The following is a 16,919-nucleotide window of genomic DNA, read 5'->3' as shown; positions in this document are numbered from 1 at the left end:
AAATTTCAATTTGGTGGCAAATGTGGTTTCTGCATTTTAAAGAATGTTGTTCTGCGTTTCTTTTTGTCTGTTTCTAATGTTAAAGCACAAATACCGTCTTCAGTCTGCAGCTTCCAGCATTGTGTGGTGCTAAATGGGTTTCGTTTGGACAGCAGTCTTGTTAGCAGACCCCTTCGCTGTGTCCATTTGCACTCCTGCTTAGAGGCTCTGGCAGCTGGGAGGTCAGAATCAGCTGTGAACAGAGAGCTCCGCCTGTGTGAGCTGAGAGACACACCGAATCCGACAGTCGGTCAGACCCCTCTCGTGTTGCGCTTGCCCAGCCTGTGTGAAGCGTTTTTCTCCAACGCGGCAAAGATTTCCGAAAGTCACCAACGTGGTTAATAAGTAAGAGGCTCTTCGTGTAGCTTTTGTCAATGGCTTGTTACTGGAATATACTATCCCATCACAGAACCCTGTACTGGGCTCTTCAGACGTCTTATGAGACATTGCCCGCTCCGTTGCTACAACAAGGACAATACATTTCCAAGCATGGGATGATGTTTCGGCCTGGCTCTATGGGAGTGGGACGGTTCTGCAGGTTCGTTAAGAACTGCCTGAAAGTTGGAGGTTGGAGGTTGGAAGTTAATTTCAAAATGTTAAAAGGAAACACGTTCAAGAGCTGAGAACGCTCAGGAAGTTCACTTGTGTCACCTTGCTGACGTGTGTGGCTGTGTAACTGTGAGCTCAGAGCTGGGGTCCGCTGGCCTTGCGAGGGCGAGCGCCAGAGATCTTCCCTGAGGCCGTGTCCTTCAGGATGTCTGCTCTCCACAGCTGCTGGTTTCCCTTTGTTTTTACAGGTTGGGGATAATGCAGTGGTTGAGCTTGATCAATTTTCAAAAAAGGATTCTCGACTCCAGGTTGTTTGAGCGGAGAGAAAGCCTTCTTCGTTCAAAGCATCACAGTTCAGGAAACCCCACACTATCGTAGCAAAGTGTCTGAAACAGGGGCTCTAGGACCCAGAGGAAGTCTCCTTCGTTAACAGGCCGTCTCTGGTGTCCCAGCAACACATAAACTTCCCCTTACTGGTGGTTACTGCTTACCTGCATTGCTGGCATTTATAATAACATAGGTAAATGAGAACTCAAGCTTGCATTTCCTTTCTGTATTTTTCAATAGCAAAATCCTTGATCTTAACATAAAATTACTATTTTTTCCCAATAAAACATATTTTTGAAGGGTCACGGAGCTGAAAATGCTTAGTGGTGTTTGTGAAAACAATGAGCTGTCATTTTAATTCATTTCTTGCTCCAGCCTGGTTTTTCTATCAGAGTCAAGAGGACAGACATGGCTTCTGATGCACAGGGGGGGTAAGTTGTATGTTCTTAAGAATTTGTATCTTGTGTTTGTTCTTTACTTTATTGGAATTAAGAAAGTAAGAGAGTGTTGTATCATTTAATCCTGGTTAACAAAGGCTGTTGTCTGTTTTAATTCCAGTGCCGAAACTTAATTATACTCCTATCATGATTTTATGTACATGCACATAGATTTTTTTTCTGAACCCTGGATGCGTCACTGTTATTCCTTTGTCACATAATGAAACTGTGAAAACAATTCAATTGGATGTTTATATTGAAATAGTTCTACATGCAGGAAAATCGATTTAAAAATGCGGCATTCTAAGCATGAATGGTGTAACACAATTTTATATTTATGCACAAAGTGTCCTTTTCAATACACCCGACGAAATCCTATGTTTTGTCTGTTCAATGAAATAGGCAGACCCACATCTGAAGTGTGCCTTAGTGTTTCTGTTACTTACGGCTATTTGATTTCAGGAATTACAACACACCCCTTGATGAAGTTATCCTTCCAGAAACAAGAAAACCCATCGCAAGTAATCTGACAGGAAAGTTACTGGAGAAAAGCTTTGGACAGGAATTAAAGACAGGTCAGTCTTAACGTTCCTACCCCTCTGTGCACTGCAGGAACACGCCCCCTGCCGATTCTAGATTTTTAAAGGCACATTCTTGCCTGTACTGGTATACAGGTGGACCACCTGGAGCACTGGTCTTCATCCTGGTCCTGTTGGACGCCTGCGTCTGCTGGTTTCTGTTCCAACTGGGCTCTTTATCACCAGTGCTAATTGGTGTCTCTAACTTATCGGCTTCCCGACAAATTAGGCTTTAATTTAATATCGTTACAATATCGCACACCTAAGAAAAATATTGAAAAAATGACTGATTGTTCTGTTCTCCAGACTCTCTGTGTTTCCAAGCCAATGAAACATACCGTAGGCATGTACATAAGTGTTTATGAACCCAACACAACAATGACCTTAACCAAGTTTTCAAACAGATGCATTTGTTGAGGACTAGGTAGAACGGACAGTTTCCAATAAAGAAACATGGTGTGTCTAGAATTGCACTCATACAGGGTTCACAGCAGTGCAGGTCTGCTGCATTCTCACAGTGACATAGATCATTTCAGACGGGACATCGGAGCTCCTTTACATCAACCCTGTTCCCTCTTCCATTAGCCTGAAGATGAGAGGCTCGCTGGAACAATGGTAAAGCAGAGGCAAGCTCATCTGCCGGAACTAATACGATAATAAGCCAATTCTATTCGCAGAATTTATAAAAATGACACACTTTTTATAGTAGGATTATCCTACCTGCAAGTTTCCCAGCCCATTGGACAGCAGTGTTGAAATAAAACCTGCAACTTATCTGTTAAACTCGTGTCTTGCTAATTAGCAATTAACATTAAATTGAATCCTGCTGGAACAGAAAGTGTCCTCCAGGGCTCACAGGCTGACACGATGGTTCCTGCAGCCTCCTGGGCTCTTGCAGGCTTGTGGTGTCGGTGAGAGACACACCCTTTCTCCGGTCAGCACTGCCCCTCCTGTACGGGGCTGTGTTTCCTGTGACGCGCTAACAGTGCACAGAAAAAAAAACCTCACTTTGATTTAGAAAGCATCTTTCCAGACTCGAGGATGCTGTACACAGTGATAAAGAAGAAAGAAAGAAAAAGAAACATAGAGGATGAACGGCAAGGCCTTCAGGCACAGCCCCTAGTGAAGGATGGGGGGGTCAGGGGGTTGGTGAGACCAGAGCGATCACCACCTGAGATGCCACATGGGCGGGTGTGTCAAAAATAACCCTCGAGCCTGAATTCAAAAAGGAACAATCCTCAACTGCTCCAGACAGTGCAAGGGCCTGTTGGCAGATGGAGCTGTGGCGTGCAGGACAGTGTGTCTTAATAAATAAGGGCAAGGGTTAAAAAACAGCAGGAGGAGCATCAATCCTGTGTTTAATTTGGGTTTGGAGCATCAAATTAAAATTGAAACACCACGTCACAAAAGTAGAAACTGCTGTATGCAGGAGTACATTTAAAAGTGAGAAGAGGAGGCACGTCTTTACTCAAAGGATGGTGGGGGTTTGGAACAAGCTAATGCTGATACCCTGGTTTCTTTCGAAAAATTACTGGAGGACATCCTGGTATAACACAGGCCAAGTGAAGCCAGTGCTCTCCTTTTGTTTCTAATCTTTCTTATGTTCAAGAGATCGCCTGCCTGAGCTCTCTGCCAATAAAGATACCGCAGGCTGCTCACTGTGTGACGACCCTTCCCACAGGGCACAGAGCTGCTGCTGCAAGCCCCAAGCAAAGGCTGATCGATGTCCTCCTCTCCAGACGCCGCGCTCAGCGGTTTGACCAGGAGGAGCAAAGCTCCAACGTACAGAGGTGGGTCAGCAGTGCTTTGGAGGTTCAGGCATAAAGTGAGCAAGAACTGCTCCTGGGAAGGCCCGGTCAGATGACCTCATCCTGTCTTCTGGTTTAAACACACTCCAAGAATGAAATATACTGGGACCTGCCTGGAGAGCTGACCCCTCTCCGTTCTACCACCCAGCTCGCACAAAGTCAAACCCGCAGGTCACTAGTGTGCTTCTGGTTTTATGGGACTAGTCCTTGTGTGGCTCAGAGCTCCTCGAGCAGAACGTTGTGTTTGTGGGCTTGGGCACAAAGTGACTCTTTGAGATTTCCTGAGCTCTGATGGGTTGTGGGGACTGACATTGTGTTAATGACTAGGTGGAAGAGACAACCTGTCCAACACGATAGCTGCTTTTAAAGGCCAACAGTGGGCTGTTCAGGGTTTTTACTTCTTAATGTAGGTGTGTCCTACAGATCTGTGCCCCAGTGGTTCAGAAAAGTATAGAACATGAAGTGCATTGATAGGCCTCTTGATTCCTGCCTGATCATTCAAAGGCAGACTAAGTCATTCCTTTACGTCTGTTTCTCACCACCTCACGAACCTCTGAATCACAGCTCTAGCTGCCCACAGCAGATCCCAGGACAGGGCTGATGTTCACTGACAGCAGGTGTGAACGTGAAGGTAATAAACTGTGAGGACTGATTGATGTCACGGGTGAAGGGCATTGAAAAAAAATCTTCCTCCAGTTTTCTCCGATAAAATTCCACCTGCTGTTGCAAATAATGGAAACAACAATCACTGTCTTTCTGTCCTGGAATGGACTCGTGGCAGTGATCAGTTGTCAGACAAAATGAGGTTTCTGCATAGTTATCCTATCCAAGCTCTTAAAGCATGCATTATTAGAACCATAATCGGTAAATACTTTGAGCTAGGAAGCGTGGACTATAATGTCCATTCAGCAATGCCCTTCTGAACTCTCGCCTGCAGGCAGCTGGAGGAGGCCAGGGAGCGACTGAGCAGGGAGCTGCAGGCACTGCGCTTACAGAAGACGCACCACGGTGAGAGACAGGGGTCCCACTGACACAGGAGTGAGAGAGAGAGGGGCCCCCCGACACAGGCGGTGAGAGAGAGGGGCCCCATTGACAGGCAGTGAGAGACAGGGGCCCCTCTGACACAGGCAGTGAGAGAGAGAGGGGCCCCCCTGACACAGGCGGTGAGAGAGAGGGGCCCCCCTGTGTCTTGAAAGTCCCACCACTGGAAGTGAGCTCTGAACCTTGGATGAGAGGAGGCAAAAGCACAGATCCCCCCGGGTTCGGGGAAGTTTTTCTATTTAAGGAAAATCGGGGATTTGATAGAAAATAGAATCTTACTTGTGACAGCTGCTGTCCCACCGGCGGCTGTCTCTTGTTCAGGGAGTGTCGAATCTTGGTCAGCATGTGCAGGTGCTCTTTGTGCACAGACTGATGGGCTCTCTCAGGCCAGCAGCCAGCGAAGGTTTCCAGTTTGTTCTTCTGTTCCAGGCTAATATCATCGAGCGCTTTTTTACCTTATTCAGCAAAAGCTGGGGCTCTGCGTTTATATGTTTGAGTAAACTCTGCACCTCCTGTCTCTGAGCACCGGGCCGGCTGGGAATCCTCAGGATGGTGCTGCTGGGTAAACCATCTGGAGCACAGTGTAAATCTCTCCGGGCCCTAGTAACACACGATGTATTTTCACAATGAGCAGCCCCTGAACTCTGTCTCTTTATCTCCGGGCAGAGTTTATTGTGCCCCGGCATCAGCACGACGAGGCGCAGAGCCTGCAGGCCCGTGTCCAGAGGAGAGCAGAGAGCCTACCAGGCCTGCGGGCCGCAGTGTGGGACCTCAGGTATATCAATAGCAGATCTCGTCCACTGTGTGACAGGGACTGGCCTGCAGGGTCTAAGGTTGCCTGTCGGACTTGGACTTCGAAGCTGGAGTGGGCTTGGACTTGGGGCTGTGGTCAGTGCTCTGGACTGGGGAGTTGTGAGTTTGAGTCCCAAGGGAAGCCCTTCACTCAGATTCTCCACCACTCATATACTGTACAGTCAAGGTTGTGTCTTAGGCAAGCAGCTTTACCTGCGTTGGCCCTGCAGCTGCACTGAGTCGTTCAGGAAAGGAAAGACACATCAGAAACAGCTGCACTGCTGTGCAGGAAAATGGACAGACTGAGTGAGATTCAGCGCCCTGCTGTCCTGTGTTTCTGGACAGACCCTTGTTCTGAGTGAAGGTACTTCCTCAACGGAGCACCCAGGTGCTGAAATCTCTTTCGATTTTGACGTGAAGTCCACTCTGGACCCGGATTTCTGCACGCTGGCAAATGTGGCAGTGCAGATCTGGCCTGGCATCTTCAGTACAATGTAGTTATCTTACATTTTAAAAGGACTGGCTTTGCGGTGCATCTTCACAAAACAGGCTGTAGAGCAGGGGGCCATACTGACCACACTGCTGTGACACAGATTGTGTGTGGGCATAGTTCACCGTGGTTTGTAAAGTACAGTCTGTACAACACTGACACAGCCGGGGCTGGATGTAGGTCACACGTTTGCTTGTGCAGGACTTTGTGTTTGTAATAGTTTTTTTATGATGTTTCATTAAGTGCGTAAGAAATTGTATATTGTGTGTAGAAAGTAAGATCAAGGGAGTTATTTTCATATAATGATAGAAGACAATGATGGGATTGTTTAATGAGTACATAAACATTTTTTATGAGCTAGCATAATTTATATTGCTCTGTCACAGGCATACCTGCTGGATTTACTCTGATAACATCAATCATTGCTCTGTGTTAAGAGATTTCTCCAGGAAAATTAACAAATTCATCAAGGAGGGCTGTATGTTACTCTTAATGTGAAGTTTGCAGTTTGTATTATTTGACTGTCTGGAAATAAATGTTTTATATTTTTAAATTTAACTCAAGCCAATTCTTTGTGTACTGTAATGTAATGTTACTAATTCACAAAATAAGCAAATATATTTAAGAAAGTATGTGCTGTTCCATGATCTTAAAAAAAGTGTGTGTGCCTCATTCTCAGACGATAGTAAGTTGCTCATATCTGGACTATTACACCGGATTGTTCTGTAAAATGTCTTGTGTTTGAAATAATTTCTTCTTCACATCGAAGGGAAATGCTTCGCAAGGAGTGTGAGGCAGAGAGTGGCCTTCAGATCCCAGGATATAGCAGTAAAACAGTAGGTCCCTTCCTTTTTTAATACAGGGAGAACTTATGCTTAAATGTTTTTTTTAAATCAAAGTCTGCTCTGATAAGAGAAAAACTCCCTGTGTGGGCTACACTTTGTGGCCACTTGGCAAGTGAACGAGGCCGAGCTGAATGTTACCCAGCTGCCCCCAGGAGCCCCATCAGCCCCAGCAGCTATTTGGACAAACATGTGAGACCCCCAGAATCCCACCTGCTGAGCTGGCCAGCCCCAAACTGCAGGACACCAGCTGCTGGCTGGTGAGCCCTGCAGAGCTCATTGCTGTTTTCTCATTGCTGTGATGCTCCTGTATGCTAGTCATTATGACACGTGAGGAGCCGTTCAGTGCCATCCCTGCAGAACGGGTACTGAAGAAACTGGGAGCAGCCCTCAGTACGAGGGAAAGGACTGAACCACCATGTTGAAAGAAGTGTCTGTGTGTCAGAAGGACTGGCCTGTAGAACATGAGAGACGTGTTGAAGTGGCTCGAGGGACGTGTGTCTCAATCCAGCCACGGTGTGTCTCCTGCAGGCATTCCAGTCTCTGAGTGAGGTTGCGGTGGAGGCTGTGGAAGACAACCTGCGCGTTTCGGGCGAGACTGATCCCTCTTCTCACCTGTATCCTTCAGCTCCATGAGCCTCTGTCAAGGGTGTGCGACTGCACAACCGTGTTGGAAGACATTGTTTCCAACAGCAGAGGCCGTCCTTGTCTCTGAGATGTGGAACCCACTCCGCAGTGCACCATGTCCGCTGTTTCACTGACCCGGTTCTGACCCATATTTCAAGAGTCAGGTGCTGTTGGGGGCTCACTGTCTTCAGCAGGAAAGGCAGCAGACAAATCCTTCTTAAAAGAGTGACAAAGTGACTTCCAGAAAATGTATCTAAATCACAGTGAATACGTTTTCAGTTTAAAGTTTTTGAGCTGTTTTCTTGGAGAAAAAAAATGCCCTTTCTCTGATTTCAGATGACTTACAATGAGTAACAAATATGTTTAATTTGTTATATGATATAAAGGACTATAAAATTCATTTATAGACCAGCTTGGCAGAGGGAGCACATTAAGATGTCAGAGTTTTCATAAAGGATCCAAACCACAGGTATCTGCTGTTCATCTCCGCTCCTGTGATGTCTCTACACAGAACAGCACAGCCGCAGCCAGCGGCTTGAGTGAGTTTTCTGCTGGAACAGTGCTAACACAGAGAGCATTGCTTTCTGATACGAGCACTCTGCATGGTGAGCCTTATAAAGCCCTTCAGCCTTTGCTGTTCATATTCAGCCTGTGTGGGAAAGTGCCCTAATCATGTTGACTTGTGTGTAGGTTTGACATTGTGGGTTAGGCTCAGGAGTAGGGTCAGGGTCAGGGTTTAGGATTAGGGTCAGAGTCAGGGTTAAGGTTTAGGGTCAGGGTTTATTTTTGACCCCAGGTTAGCATGCCACTCTGCCACCTCTCACAACCTCGAACACACAGCTGTAGCCCATAATCAGTCAAGGGCTTTTACTACCATCTACCATGTCTTCCCTGTTAGACTTCACCAAACACAGACAATCAAACCGTTAAACTAGACTGTATTGTCTTGATTGCACTGACCTAAACATATTTGTTTCTGTAGAACAAAGGAGGAAAAGCTGCTCTAGCTGTAGACTCCAGTCTGTGTTTTAACTGTTTGGTCGGTTATTTCGATATTACGCATCAGCCCACATTGAGAATCCCCAGTGGTTTCAGACTTGACGGCGGTGACTCCCGTCCTGTGGAGGAGAATGAGGTCCTGCGTATGAGCTCCTCTGACAGAGACATTGGTCGTCTGGAGCTCTCTGGTCATAGGCAGCTCCATGCAGGAGACTGGGCACTGATCGGAGAAGCGGCACGTCTCCCTCGCGATGGAGCCAGCCTGCGGGCACCAGACAAGTCCCTGCTTCGCCCAAAGCCAAGGAAAGGGCCTTGCTAACTAACTTTTTCCCAGCAGAGTAATTACACGCTGTTGCCTAGAGCCTTGGTACTGTAGATGGCACATGTGCTTGGCTTTGCTAGTAGCCCGTCACGCGTCCACAGGTCTGTAGCACCTCACTGCACACTGCTCTGCGCTGGTCATGGCACGGTGCAGCAGGGGTGTGGAAGGGGTATGGAGGTAGAGCAGGTGCTGAGGCCCTCCGTCTGCAGCCGAGCACTTCCCTTGACTCAGCTCTCCTGCGCAGACAGCAGAGGCTCCAGGAGGAAGCCCAGGCTGATCGCGCCAGCACCCTGGCCATGGAGCACCTGGTCCTGCAGGTGAGCTCATCGCTCTGCTGGGGTGACTGGTCAAGCTGAACCTTGGGCACGTCGCGTCTAGAGTTAGAGAAGGCTGGTCAATGGGACCAAGCAAAAACACATTGCACAAGCGGAGACATCGTGAGAATTTGTATTCTCTTTTTTTAAATAGATGGAAGGAAATTTGACAATCTTGACAAATTAGTATTGACGAAGATTTTGATTTGGGTGAATCACAAATGTGAAATATTCAGGCACGTACTCTAAATTGGTAGCTGGGCTATGTTTCAGCCTTCTTGAAATCCACTATAATTTAATCCTTTTGCAAAGTCACGTTCAATTCTTTTTATTATGTTTCTGGCTTAAATGTATTTTGTTTTTATAAAAGTCAGTTCAAATCTTTCAAAAATGAATTTGTCCTACAGTATGAACTGTTAGAATTTGTGGACTATCTAAACAATGACCTCATAAGCATTTGTAAAGCTGTAGCTCTCTTTAGCACTGTGAAACATTACTGCACAGACTAGACAGCTACGTTTGTGCTGAACAAAGTAAAATCTTAGTATTTAAGAGCTCTATGTGTATTAGTTCTGTTTAAAAATCATCCCCATTCATCAGAAGACAGAAAAGTAGACATCACTCTGAACCGAGCAAATGCATTACTTTGGGAAAAGAGAGGAACTTCTCAGGAAAGCAGTTCTTGGCGAGTTTGAAACAGATCGGTAACTCATTTTGACCTGCCAGGGCTACTGACAGGAGTGTATATTATATGGCCACATTTAAACATCTCATCAGGAATTTATTAGGGATTCAGTGATGCGTCTTAGGTTATATCTCTTGCAATCCAAAGTAAATTTTAAACCAAACTGTAGAGTATCTTATATCTTTTAGAGAATGTTTAAATTGTTTATTCTAATGTTTGCAGCTTTCTCAGTAAATGATTGGGTCCCCAAATATACTATGGTCGTTGAAAAGTGGTTAAAAAACGTTTATACAAGGAAATATATGAAGGAAAGTGCATGGAAATTGCAGTTATTCTCATCTCAGTCATAACAAATGAGGAGACGTCTTCCTCATAATGTGGAGAGGTTACTGGGTCCCTCAGTTGTGGTCTGTGCCTCCATCCTACTGTTGTGTTTGAATTGGCATCTCTTCTTTAGACTTTTCCTAATGATGACACTCATTCTCCGCAGAGCAGAGTCCTAACAGAGAAACAGGCAATGCTTCCCTCACAAGGTGCTGGCCTGTATCCATTCCAGCTTATCAGTCCCTCACTGGCAGATAGCACAGCCATCTCTAAGCACTGGATGACAGACTACCGTCCATTTCCACCGCTGATTCTGGTACCCCTTGGTTGTGTTTTCTGAGACGCCACAGGAATGCATATTGTCTCACCGAGTGTCCTGTGTTTTGGGGGTCTGGGTTCCTGTACGTTGTCAGACTTTTGAACACAAAAACATTCAGAGGAAACACAGTCTTGGCCCCTTGACTGCGTTTAAAACAGTAAGAGTGTTCACCCGTCTGCACCAGGGATGTGATCTGACCATTAATCACCCCAGTCTGAGAGTGGCTCTTGCCAGGACTCACACAGCCCTCCTGTATCTTCAGCCGTTTGTGGGGAAGTTTTCGTTTTTATTACACCAGAACAGTAAAATCCAGTTGAGTCCTGTGTTGCAGCCTTACTGAGCTTTGTGAAAGGCTGTCAGACTTGGGTTGTCTCAGATAAAAGGGAGCCAAACCCTGTATTGTTTCTGCAGGGAAGAGTTCAGGAAATAAATCAGGCCTGCCTGTCTGGAGTGTTCTGTGTAACTGTGAAGAGGGTAGTGGGGAGTACCTGTGCATGTGGTTTAAATTGCTTTGAGCTGCTGCTCTGGAATGCAGAGGTTAATGGGACAATGTCAGGCCTCATGTGGTCCTTTCAAAAGGTCAGAAAAAGTTACAATAATATTCCAGTGTTTTATTACATAACAGCACTGAGGGACTGTCTTGTACTTGCTTTGGAATTGCAGAGTTGTAAAAGTTGGGGTCTGTAAATTTTAATCTTAAATCTTTCTCTCTTTAAGTTGTTAAATGTTTTATTCCCATCACACGGTGGCCTCGACTTTTCTCCCCTCTCTGGTGGCCCATTCAGCAGTGAAATGCGAGCTGTGGACGAAAGAGCACTAGGCTTCGAAGGAAGGTCTTGAAGAGAACACTGGCTCGTTCATAACACTTGAAAGGGGATTTATTGTCCATTAAAAGTGTGTCACGGAATGCGAGGATGTCCTTCCACCTTCCCCCTGGGAATCGAACCCTCCTTGTGTGCTGTGACTGTCTGGTAGGGACGCAGGCGGCGGAGGGCACAGTGACAGGGTTCTTGATTAACTAGGCCTGGTGCAGCTCCTCTTCCCAAATAGTCATTTCAATCCCTGCAGCTGTATTCTCAGGCAGTGAAAACTGCTGTACGTAGGGATGCAAGGAGTCCCAGCGCAGTCCACTGAACGTTTGAGATGAGTTTAATTGTCATGAAAATGGCCACTTCTGGAGAACACGAGGTTTATTTCCCACAGTGTCCTGGACTGCAACAGTGTTACAGAAGGTTTTATAGGCCCATTACAGTCATGTTGTTGCCATGAATGGGGGTTTAAGAGTCCGCATTCTACTTATGTTCCAGTGGCTATTCTTGATGATGATGTCCCGCCTTTCAGCTATTTCTGAGGTGTCACATACAGCAGGTGTCTGTTCCAAATTCTGTCAGGCCAGGTCAGGAGCAACGACTCCAGGCCAGAGCCAGATAGGTACAGCGACAAGCGAGAAACAATTCTGCAAATTACTTAAAATAATTCTGTAAAATTTTTAAAATCCTTTAACGTGTCTTTTGAAAACCAGAGATTGTAGCTTGTTCTAAAGTTTTACAAAAAAAACAGGAATCGGGGAGCTACACAGTAAGCACATCACAAGAAGTGGACAAAGCAAACAACAGGGGGGTTTGAGGGCCTGTTGGTGACCAGGCCAGGGGAGCAGAGAGGTCAGTTTCCTACTGCCAGTGTACAACCACAGGTACAGATGTGAGCTTCTTGTCACTCCAGGTCAAGAAATGGGATCTTTGCCCTGTTGCATGAAAAACAATATCAATAAAATTTAAATACATCACCTGAGAAAAATGGCAGGGTGGAAGTATTATTGATCCTGAACTTTCCTTATTTTTCAGACGACTTCGGAGTTGTCAAAGGAAATAGCCCTGGAATTATATAACACAAGTAAAATCTGTCAAGCTTTGTCCTTTGAGCTCATCCTGAATTCAGCTGAGGTAAGGGAAAGGAGTTACAATCATTTTGACTTGTCTGTCTTCGAAAGAGTCACTTTTCCAAGGTGATCCCTGATGAAGAAAAGATGAAAGCCGATAAGAGGGACTGAGCCAGCTTAATCCTCACCCCCTCGCTCTTTCTGTACCCATGACCCCCTTTTTTATTGTAGCACCCCCAAATATCGCTGGGCATGACGGTGAGGATCGGAAAACTAGATCTAACTAGATGCTTAGTCCAGCATTTCCCAGCAGTCTGTCAGTCCATCAAACATTCTTAGACTGAGCATTTCTTACATAACACAGGCATCATATGTAGGTCAGGCATGGAAATGATTAAACTTGGATGATGTAACGAGACCTTCAAGCACTAGAGCTACATTCTTGAGTCTCTCCCAGGGAGCCTGGAGGTGCGTCTGGAATCTGCCTTGTCAGGTATCATTCTGCTCAGTGACCTGTCTACAGCCAACATATGGCAGTAATTTGCACAAAAACTCACTCCCAAAGAATGTATTTGGAAAACATCCCTTCCTCAACAAAACATCTTTGTAAGCTTAAGGCTTTGATTCGAGGATTTAGGCCAGCAAACATGTCCAGTCAGCCCTAGCCGGAGACATTTTGGAATCTGCATTTGTAAACAAGATTCTATTTTCATTTTGGATATTGAAATAAAATGTTGGCTGTTGGCCTGGCCGGCAGGAGTATGGAATACCCCTGGTCTTCTGGGTTCGAATATTTCTTCTACTTTCAGAACACTGCTGCTCACCCTTAGGGGCTGTGAACGGTTCCTGAATACCTCTGTGAACTGATAAATCCCTACACACACCTATATACACATACACCTATATATACACACACCTATATACACATGCACCTACAGTATATAGACTCACACACCTATATGTACACAGGCACAGGGGGATATACACACACCTACAGCATATACAGTATACACACACCTATATATACACACACCTACAGCATTTACAGTATACACACACCTATATATACACACACTTGTGTATACACACACCTACATATACCTATTAATCACAAAGACCTATTATACACACACACCCATATACACACCTACTGTATATATGCACACCTGTATAGACACACACATCTGTACATTGTACATTACTCGAACCCTGGTCATCCTTCAGTTCCCAATACAGGGCTCTGACACCTGGTTGCTTTAGCCTTTGTCCTGTTTTACAGTTATGTGCCTTGAGACAGAAAGGTGCTGTATAAAGTAATGATCAGCATTGTTATCTAATAAGAACAATTCCTCCTCGTTCTCCACGAGCACGAAAGATCAGAAGAACCCGGAGCATCTCCACGGTCGTTGCAGATGCAGTAATTCATCTGAGACATGAATGACAAAGGGATTAGAATTCAGTCCTTATTATTCAGGACACGATGATGAAAATGAATGGACTAGTTTTCATTAGAGCATGGCCTTATAAAACCCTTTAGAAAAATCAATGTGCTGCTGTGCTTAGCGGTAGGATAAGACATAAGGATGCTTATGCAACAATCTTCAAAATGTTTCCCATTTTGTCTGGCTAAGAGTCCTTGTTCCAGATGTGTAGAGAGTGGTATCCGAGGTGAACTCACCATGCTGCTCTAAAATCTCCTCAGTCCTGTTTCCGAATGAGCTTCACATCTGAAGCTGTTAATGGAGCCAAACCACCAATTACTGCTGTCGAGACTGATGGAGGACAAGTCCCAGAGATCCCTACTGCAGTTTCTATGCATGAAGAACCCAACATCCATGCAGTAGTTTTGTTTCATCCTGAAAGGCCTTGGCCTTTTAGTTTACTACCGACGCTGAATAGAAGAGGTTTAGTTACCAGCAGCTTTTACTGGGGTACAAGGGATGAGGTCGTTTTTTAGAGAAAAAGACATAACCGAGCTAGTTCTAGAGGAGCAGCACCTCACTGATTGCAATAACATCAGACTCTCACAGTGTATGAGGATCAAAGGAATTTGCATAAAATGGTGCATTTCAGAGGAAAATACCTTTCACAAACATATTTTAACCAAGAGACTGAAATAACCCAGAAATACAGAGGTGCATTTCCTTTGGTTGCTGAGGAGCTGATATCTTTATCTGTGATGGGGATTAGGCAGCTGCTATGACATTAGCTTTGTTTAAGACCTATACAGTCACTGTGCATGTTTGTGTGTCTGAGGAGTAAGACGGGAAGATTAGAGTGTCACCTCACCCCTTTTCCTTAGGGGTGATTTACTAGTCTGTTCAAACATAATGGCAGAAACCTCATTTAAAACTGGAAGAAAGTCTCAGCCATGCCAAGGTTTTGTTTGAAGTACATGTCTACAGTCTCCGGCCCTCCACACTGCTTGTGGGTTTGCCCAGATGTGACAGCTGAGGCTGTCAAGGAGCAGCGCCTTTGATGTGTGACTCCCTGGCGCTGGGAGGGGAGCTGCCCTCCTGCTTGAAAGCTGACAGAACTGTGCCTTCACAGTCTGCAGCGAACTCCACGCTGCTCACTTCCCTGCGAGACACTGGGCGCTTTCAGGACAGGAAACCACTAGCAAAACCCTGCACTTGTATTGAAGCATTAGTGAAATAGACACTCCAGCTGCTAGATGTGCATACTTTAAGATGTAATGCATTGCATTCCAGTGTACTGTACACTGACCCCTATACATCATAAAATGAGTAGTGTTGTGCATCACATCCAAGATGCCCACAAGCCACAAGGGCTTGAGCAGTAATAGCATTTGAACAGTCGTTTTCCTGCATGCTAGAAGTTCCTTCCTTACGGCAATGTTTTCTTTCTTAAACAAATTCAGTCTTTGTACACATTTGACTGTGTACTGCAGTGCCCTTTCCTTGAATATTCAGTTTTTTAAGTATGGAAACCCTATAAAGGTTAGTTCATAGTACCCCCTTTACTCGGTACATTTATTTGTGCTTTAAAGTTTAAGGAATGCTTTAAATTGTGTTTAGAAAATGAATATAGATGTTCAAGTATGTAGCTACGTCAGTATGCGTAGGCTGCATACCTGAAGAAGGCTCCACAGCCGGAAAGTTGTGTTTCTTTTCTTCTCTTTTCAGCATGGAATAAACCTTTACTTGTTCCTAATACAGATGTTGCCCAAATGCTGTATTGTCTTTCCACAAAGCTAGCATTGTGAGTGCACACCGTGGAGTAGCTCACACATATAATCTGGAGTGATGGGTGTTATTTTGTAGGAAGCCGCACCAGTCAGGAAGATTCCTGGAAACGACGATTCTGGAGACCTGGCTCAGATTGTCCTACAGCAGCAGAGACACAGAGGGCCACACCCTGACCAAGGCCCCTGGAGACCTGGCTCAGATTGTCCTATGAGCGAAGAATAAGACTACAGTTTAGATTATGGGGAAAATTATGGAAAACTATAAAATTATTTTGAACAGTGAGTATCATTCTCCTGGTGCTATTTGTGAAAAATATACAAACAGCTCTGTTATGGTTTATTTTGTCCTGAATGAAGTTCGTATGATTGTAGTTGCAGTTTTGCCCTCTTGATAGTTTGAGATGTTTCACCGTGGCTTGATTGTCACTGAACGTTCCAGGTCACCCAGAAGCTGCAGGTTTCTCCTAAGTGGTTAATAGGTCTGATCTGTAGATGTGCAACTGAAACCTTGCAAAAAGAAATTTCAAGATGCTTAAAAAAAGCTTTATTAGGATTTTTTAGAATTCATCGTTTCATTTTCTGTTGATTGCCAGGCTAACTATAAGAAGTGTTTACTGTCATTACACACAGCAGGCAGTAGCTAGAGATCGAGAGTAATAGTGCTTTTCACAACAGGAGTCTGCTGGCCACATCTCACAGCACGATGTTCTAGTTCAGTCCGAAAATTAACACATCAGTCTGTTCAGCATCTGCTGCAGTGCGAAACACGCAAAAGTCCCACCCTAAGAGAAGATGGACAAGCCTCCCACAATGATCATCTGCTTTCCTGTTTGTCAGGACTTCATCCAGCCAAGCCAGGACTCGTGTGTGTCGACATGCATAATACAAGTACAGTGCCTTGCAAAACTATTCACCCCCTTAGACTTTTTCACATTTTATTGTGGTACAGCATGGAACCATGGTGTACTTAACTGGGAATTTTTGCCACTCATCAACACAAAGTACTCTATAATGTCAAAGTGAAAAGCATATTGCTACCGAATTTTTAAGAATGGGCTGAAACAAAACTACCGCAGAGTCCTCAGTGACCCCCGGGCCCAGAGGTAAAGAAACATGAGTTGTGTAGATGAAATAGGCAGGGGAACCCATGAGAGACTCTAAGGACTGTTGTCTTCCCTCCTTTGAAAGGACTCACCTTCAGAGCCTGCGTTGCCAGGCACATGCAGGGGAGGATAAGTCATTAAATCTGGGACAGAAATTGGAGGAGAAGGCCAGACCCTGTGTATTCGAGACCCTTTCAAAATCACCTTGTGAACCTCTGTACCGAATTCATTGAGGT

General features: G+C 45.2%; 1 protein-coding gene across 1 annotated transcript; it reads left to right on the top strand.

The window, feature by feature from the left end:
• The first annotated feature begins 26 nt into the window (after nt 1-26).
• LOC107077194 (uncharacterized) lies at nt 27-15,857 on the top strand. Its single transcript, XM_015345857.2, has 10 exons — nt 27-1,346; nt 1,815-1,927; nt 3,612-3,720; nt 4,676-4,746; nt 5,446-5,554; nt 6,831-6,897; nt 7,435-7,520; nt 9,096-9,168; nt 12,338-12,436; nt 15,657-15,857. Exons 1-10 carry the CDS (start codon nt 1,324-1,326, stop codon nt 15,801-15,803), a joined length of 897 nt encoding a protein of 298 aa, XP_015201343.2. The 5' UTR covers nt 27-1,323; the 3' UTR covers nt 15,804-15,857.
• The last annotated feature ends 1,062 nt before the right edge of the window (nt 15,858-16,919 follow it).

Source organism: Lepisosteus oculatus, chromosome 1 (assembly GCF_040954835.1).
Source record: "Lepisosteus oculatus isolate fLepOcu1 chromosome 1, fLepOcu1.hap2, whole genome shotgun sequence".
NCBI lineage: Eukaryota > Metazoa > Chordata > Actinopteri > Semionotiformes > Lepisosteidae > Lepisosteus > Lepisosteus oculatus.
Note: the sequence above shows the minus strand (reverse complement) of the source record. Positions and strands in the feature narration are given on the sequence as shown.

Excerpts from the sequence above, each read along its gene's own strand:
- LOC107077194 (XM_015345857.2), top strand. The coding sequence starts at position 1,324 with ATGGCTTCTGATGCACAGGGGGG. Across the intron at positions 7,521-9,095 it reads ACTGATCCCTCTTCTCACCT|ACAGCAGAGGCTCCAGGAGG; the intron begins GTATCCTTCAGC and ends TCTCCTGCGCAG. Across the intron at positions 9,169-12,337 it reads TGGAGCACCTGGTCCTGCAG|ACGACTTCGGAGTTGTCAAA; the intron begins GTGAGCTCATCG and ends CTTATTTTTCAG.